The following is a 7083-nucleotide window of genomic DNA, read 5'->3' on the forward strand; positions in this document are numbered from 1 at the left end:
CATCTTCTTCGATGCTTGCAAGACATGGACTCTCAAGGCAAAACTGGAAAACAAAATCCAGGCCATGGACATGCGATGTGACAGGAAAGTTGTAGGCATCAGCTACTTAGGCCAAATGACATACCAAACAGTGCGTAACCATCAGAGTGCACATTGTACCCTAAGAAGAACTGTTGTCAACTGTGCATAACGGAAACTTCAGTGGTTTGGTCACGTCACAAGATCATCAGAACTGACCAAGATAATTCTATGGGGAACAGTCCAAGGAGGCTGGAGGAGAGGAAGACCGAAAAAGTACAGGGTCAACAACATTAAGGAATGAACTAGTCCCAACTTTGTCACGACCCCAAAACAGGCAACAGTGGAGCAGGCTGTCCAGAGTTGCGTCCTCATTGGTGCCCCAAGGACCCATACGGTTAAGGGATCCGTGAACCGTAAACTGTATGTTGATCAGTTTCATTATTTTGTATGGGTAAATTTGTTTTTTCCAAAACCTAATTACCCTATGATATTTAAAAAGCAAAGTTTTAAAAAAGAACATTAGGCAGGGTGATTATAAAACTTTATTACTGGAACCTGATGAAAAGCTCACTTTTATGTCCACGTCTCAATAAAACGAATGCAGGCTGTCCAGTAAGTTTGATTGTGGTCCTTTTCTACTGCTCGAATGATTTCTGGGACACCGCTAATGTTTCCATGCAACATTAGATAGTTGAAAATGTAATTTTCTCGGAATGGGATCCTTGTTTGTGAGGCAGAAATGCAACATATAAACACATTACCATGACAAGACATTGATTGTAACTCCGAGAAGACTGCAAAGAAGTTCGTTAAAAGTTATAAATGGCTATTGATCTTTTTTTTACCCTCATATAACGGAAAATAAAGCAATGACAATAAAAGCCAAAGTCGCGTCGTTAATGGGATGTCATTGCTGCCATATTGGCTTGGTTTTACCTTCTAAATTGGGCTCTAACCTTTTGGCAAGCACAAGGGTAACGTTGCACGGATGCTACGCTCGACAAAGAATGTGCAGTGACAGATGTAAATCAACATTTCACGCCTGCCAGGCGAGCACTGGCCCCATCGCAGTTTGACTCTACAGAAACGGCAAGGAAGGCAATCATAATTCTGGACGTTTGCCGGCAGGATCTTATTTTTTACTCCCTGCAATTCTCTCTTTCCTTGTCTTCCGCTTGCTTTTGCTGTCTGCTCTAAGGAGCCTCCATCAACTCAAGGACATTGTCCATTTCAGGTAGCTGACATCAGTGACAATTTTGCACATAGAGCATGGTTGTAGTTAGATCTTGTTGGACCACAGTCAATACCGTGCGCTGCTGCAATACTTCACCCAAACAAATAACCCTGATAATGGTCTACAAGATGCAGACCACAATTCTCTAATCAGCATTCTCTGCTTGGCTACACGCCACACAAAAACATGAGAAAATTGCTTTTCATCACTCATGACAAATCAGAGAGTAATTACAATATCTGTCAAACTTACATCAACACATCATTTATATTGTTGTTTTTTGCATTTAGAAATACTCGCACTGGTGCTTGAAAGAAATTATTCATAATTAATGCAAAACACGAGTCAATTAACAAGCGCAATCAATCAAACAAAACATTTGGCCTCGTCAGGAATTCTGTGGCCTCTTCAAAGACAAAACTAACAATAAAAACAACGCAGCAACAAAAAAAAGAGTAATGACATGCATGACAAATGTGGTGAAAGCAATGAAATTGATTCATTCTGGAACAGGGAAAATATCACTTTCTTTTAAAGCAAATTTGACATGCTGGAGTATAAATTAATCACGCTTGACAAAACTCATGCCCACGTGTCCCCTGTGCAGGTTGTAATCAGTCTTGGAGGAAACACCAAAAGGCGGAGGTGTAAAGACAGCAGACGAAATCGACAGATGAAGGCGGATAACATCATCCACGCTTGACCCAAAGCAGCTGAACCCCCCACCAGGCCTGCCTCAATTCTTCCTTTTTTTGGTGTATTGTTTTTTTGCGGGAGGGTTGTTCAAAGCGTGAAACCGAATCTTGAAGTCCCGTCTACACTAAGCAGTTTGTTTCACCACCGATGACCCACATTCAGTCAATACTGTCGTCGTGTTATTAAAGTCAAAAGAGGAGTCACAAAAAAGGACGAGAAACAGGAAAATATGCCATTAATTTTATATGCGCCTTCACACCCCGTCAAATGCGGAACTGCGGAAACAAAACAAGTTTATTTTCCTATCTACTGCCAACTCACATTGTCACCTGCAGTTTTCTTGAACTGCAGATTTCATTTTTTGCCTCATACCATATTTGTACACAAACGTAAGATTTCATAAATAATAAAACATCTTTTATAATGAATACACAACAGCTTTTTGATCAAATGGGCTTTGTAATAAGCACCAAAATAGCAATTGCTGACTTAGATGATGGTTTGATTCACACATGTGGAAAGGGATTTTTGATGGCACAATATTTCAGAGAACAGGGGTTGGCAACACAAAATGTTGAAAGAGCCATATTGAACGAAAAAAAATGATGGAGCTGCAAAAAAAATTCAAAGATTTATGCCTTATATGAAAGGCAACTCTCACTGTATATATCAGGGGACTCCAACCTTTTTCGAGTTGAGAGCTACTTTTTGTTACGAATTGGCGCAAAAGGCCCCCACTTAGATAGTTTTATGTGCATTTCTAAAATATCAACTCATCACTGTATTACTATATTGTTACTATGTTATTACCTGTTTATTAATTGGAAGTAGGGTTGAATAGACTCAGTTAACTACTAAATAAACCTTTTACCAGAAAAAACCCAATGACCCAGCACTGGTGAGCTATTTTCAGAAAAGGTCCGCGGGCACCTCAGCTGCCCTTAGAGGTCAGCCTGTCGCCTACGGGAAACAGTTTAGAGACCCTTGGTATATATACACTTTATATGTCTATATTCATTGGAAAACGTTACGAATGTTTGTGTTTGTGCTATGTTTTTCATCCAACATATACCATTCATTTTCTGCTATCAAACTTGAAAACGTGTCACAGAGCCTCTAGGGTTCGCCAAAGAGACGCATACAGCTCTGGAGCTGCCTGTTGATGACCCCTGATTCAGTCCACTCCCAATATGTGTACCCAAATCTAGAGTTGTCATCAATTCTGATACCACACACTGAGACCACTAGTACATAAAGACATACCTTAAAATCCCAACATAGTTTTAAATATATTCTACTTGCTGATGCCATCTTTTGGCTTAATCATCATTGAAGCCTCTGTCAAGCTGCTTGTGTGGCGGGTGAACGTACATATCTCTCTTGGATACACTTAAAGGAATTCTTTTTTTCATCTTTTTGGGGATATTGTTGGCATCCGGACTGAATTTGAGACTGTTCATTTCTTACTTTCACCATTGTCATCCTAAAATAAAAAAACAAACCCTTATTTACGCGTGGGATATGCGCGGTGAAAAGCAATATATAAAGACTTTTCTTACTCAGTTATTTAATTGCAATTTAACATCCTAAATTTACGTTTCAAGATTGTTAACTAGACAATAGAAGAAGGCCAGTATAAGTATCGGCTACTAATGCGAGTGTCAAAATATTCAAAATTGCTGGCATCTGCACAAGATTTGTGGTATTGGCGATGTAGTTAGAAATGACACTTCGCAATAGTGCATCATAATCAGAGCTGTTCTTAATACTTACTTGTACCTTGTATTGATTAACCAAAAGTAGAAATATTTTTCAGCTTTGCTGACAGGGTGCAACATTAAGAGGTACACTAGCGCTCAAAATGTCCCCCCATGAGACAAAGCAATACCATCTAGCTTTTTTTATTAATGGAGTATGAATTCAGCTTAAAAGTCCATCTATTTTCAGCCCTCTCATGAGGCAGTCATTTTGACAATTTATGTTTGCCTGTATATTGCTTCACAGCTCAAATGACCAAATTCTGATATGAGATATGATTGGTCGTTTCTGGATGCATATTGGACAGTGATGACATTTTTAACCGACAGTTACTGGGAAAATCAGCGGCTAAAGTCTTCTGTGTAATTAACTGTCCTCTTTAGACTGATGTGGATGCATGAACCATATAGATTATCATGAGTGGAATGAATGACTAACCTCCTAGCAGAAAATTAGATGAGTGTGAATGAGTTTTTCAAATTTGCATTTGTAATACCTCATTTTCATCCGCCTGGAACTTTTTTTTTCAAACATTTGTACACGTTAAAAAAAATTCTCCCCTACATCTTCATACACTATTTTACATATTTCATTTACACGTTATAAACAGGCAAGTAAAAATAAAAGTGTCTACAATGATTGCAGATGTTTTAATGTTACATGTGACATAGCTGATTTTTGATGGGGTCATGCACAGGTAACCTGGTCGTTCCCATGTCTCGACCCCAGTGTCAGTCACTGTAAAGATGTGCGCCAAAAATGTCTGAACGCGCATATTATTTAACTTGCTTGTCCTTCAACGCAGCAAAGAATCCATATATTAGAAAAAAAATTACTTCAATGATGAATTTGCTTCGTAAAGTTACTTCCGGCGGAAGTGTTATACTTCGCATTCTATGGATCCCGAGACTGTGCATGTGCACGGCCTCGCCTCATTGGCCAGCGAATCCATGGTCTCCGAATTGGAGTGGTAGCTCAGATAGTACTCCTGCAATTGTGAGTTAAGATCCTGCTCTTGCTTGCAGGCTTTTTTCCTGCGCTTGTGTTTGACAGAGCGCTGCTGCAATTGCCTGACGGTGCTGGGGTAATGCCTCCACGAGACGTAAATCACCAAGCAAATCAATGACACGGACAGAAACAGGGCTACGCTTCCTGCAATTATTTTATGGAAAGCCATATGTTGAAATGGTATCTCAGGGAATGATGAGGTGGAGGGGTCAAGGGTGGTTGGGGTTGAGGATCCAACTGTTGGTTTCGCAGTCAGCTCGCCTTTGTTATTAGGCCAGATGTCTGGAGCCGGTGAGGTATGCGCCGGAGCTATCTGCGTGCCAAAGTAGAGGAAACGGTGGGATGTGGCATTTGCCAACGGCTTTGTAGTCAACCCAACAGGAATGTTGGTTGTGTTCATATTTGCTGGGAAAAAAACGCAAGAGGAGAAATTCCCTACAACGTCCACCACCCTCTCACCTTGCGTGGACTTGGGACTACTGCAGATCATGCTTATGTCTTTAGCATTGCTCAGAGTCCGAAGCCACGCCATAAGTGGGCAGATACTTGGTCTGCAGTCCCAGGAGTTCCCAGCCAGGCCGACGGCAGTGAGCGAAGTCCATGCGTTTACGGCTTCCACAGGAACATTCCTTAATTTGTTGGATTCCAGATTTAGTGTTTGCAAATTGGGCATGGACCGAAACACCAAAGTGTCCAAGCTCTGGATTTCATTCCCTGAAAGGTCCAGTTTCTGCAGTTTAGGCCAGTTCCATGGGGCTCCTTGAGTGACAGTCCGAATGCGGTTCCATTGTAAATAAAGGGCCTGGAGGTCAGTAAGGCGTGGGAAAATGTAAAAATTAATCCGAGAAAATTGATTGTGCTCTAAATGAAGCTCTTTGAGCCTGAACAATCCCAGAAAGGTTGTGCGTGTCAGGCTTCGAAGGCGGTTGTATCCGAGATCCAGAAACTCAAGGCTACGGCATTCCATGAAAGTCCGGACTGCGATCTGTTGCAGCCCATTGGATCGAAGGTGGAGATTCTGCAGCTTGCGCAGCCCAAACAGGTGTCCCGGCTGAAGGGACTGGAGCTTGTTGTAGGATAGATCCAAATTACGCAGGTTGGGAACTGCGCTGAAGGTGTTGTTGTGCAAGTAGCTGATTTTATTTGAGCTAAGGATGAGTTCCTTAAGCCTCCTCACACCATGAAAGGCCAAAACGTCCACGTCGCCGATGGCATTGTGGTCTAAATAGAGCCAGACGAGCTGGTTGAGATGAGCAAACTGGTAGGGCATTAGCACCAGCAGGTTGTTATAGCGCAGGGACAGACCCTGGCACCCTGTCGTGATGTTTTCCGGAATGTCCTGGAAAACGCCTGATTCGCAGTACATGAGCTTGCCTTCGCAGCGGCAGCTGGCAGGGCACATCCGCTCCCCCTCGCTGAGCAGCAGGCACGCGGTCGCCTGCACGAGAAAACACCAAAACCACCGGCCCAGCATCACAGAACCTGTGAGGGGATGAAAGTGGGGGCGCGGGCGGACAAAACCGCAGTCGTGCTTTTAGAGGATTTGCGCTCTAAGACATTTAAATAAGTAAAGACAAGAACTTCTTTATCTGTTTTTAACGCCGAATGATAAAGTGGGAAAATGTGTGATGTGCAGACCTGCTTCATGCATTATTTAGAACCGCACGAGTTTACATATTTTGACAGTTTATGAATATGGTACTATAAGCAGTCAAATATGGAGTTAAAGAATCAAAATGTATTACTTACCCATGGTTTCTGAGGTAAGGAGTAATGCTGTGGCATAAATGGATGAAGAGCATATTAGTCTGCGCTCGGATGTGGGGAAAACGCAGCTGGGTGGCACTTACGCGAGCACCACCTGTGTCTTCACTCACAAGAAGACAAACGCAGAGGGAAGTTTGCAGTCCTCCTCGCGGCAGTGAAAATAAAGCGGAAAAAAAGGAACGCTTTCAGTACGCTGGTGCAAGGGTGGTCGGTGCTTGTTCAGCTTTCTGCGGACACAATCATCAAGTGGCGCACCGATGGAGAGGCGCGGGAAGGAAACGGCTCGCTCTTTTACTCTCCCTCTCTTTTTTCTCACATCGACAAATCAGTCATATGGGTGCTTGCTCACTTCATTTATCCAGCTAAAGCGTTCCCTCACTTATCACTGATTCTATTTCTGACCATTTTTCAACGGTGCAAATTACATGTTTTAGTCAAATCACATTTAATTGTATACACCTTAATCACAAAGAGACTTAATGGGCTGCACGGACCAACATTACAACATCCCCTTATCTGAAACCTAAACGAGGTCAAGGAAAATTTCAAACTACCTTAGCATGATGAAAATTAAGAATTGTATAAATAATAGCTAAAAC

The 7083-nt window shown here is 42.1% G+C and overlaps 1 protein-coding gene across 2 annotated transcripts; it reads right to left on the reverse strand.

Annotated features, from left to right (window-relative positions):
* Window positions 1-550: 550 nt before the first annotated feature.
* Window positions 551-6725, reverse strand: lrrtm4l2 (leucine rich repeat transmembrane neuronal 4 like 2). 2 transcript variants are annotated; one of them, XM_088335506.1, is made up of 3 exons: window positions 6568-6725; window positions 6467-6493; window positions 551-6199 (listed from the first exon to the last, which is right to left on the reverse strand). In XM_088335506.1, exons 2-3 carry the CDS (start codon window positions 6468-6470, stop codon window positions 4590-4592), a joined length of 1614 nt encoding a protein of 537 aa, XP_088191632.1. In that variant the 5' UTR covers window positions 6471-6493; window positions 6568-6725; the 3' UTR covers window positions 551-4589. The 2 variants fall into 2 exon arrangements, with proteins under 2 accessions (XP_088191632.1, XP_088191634.1); XM_088335508.1 differs by having other exon boundaries at window positions 6595-6711.
* Window positions 6726-7083: the final 358 nt, after the last annotated feature.

The sequence above is a fragment of the Urocampus carinirostris genome, chromosome 5 (genome assembly GCF_059441175.1).
Source record: "Urocampus carinirostris isolate Australia breed hairy pipefish chromosome 5, RoL_Ucar_1.0, whole genome shotgun sequence".
In the NCBI taxonomy this organism is placed as follows: domain Eukaryota; kingdom Metazoa; phylum Chordata; class Actinopteri; order Syngnathiformes; family Syngnathidae; genus Urocampus; species Urocampus carinirostris.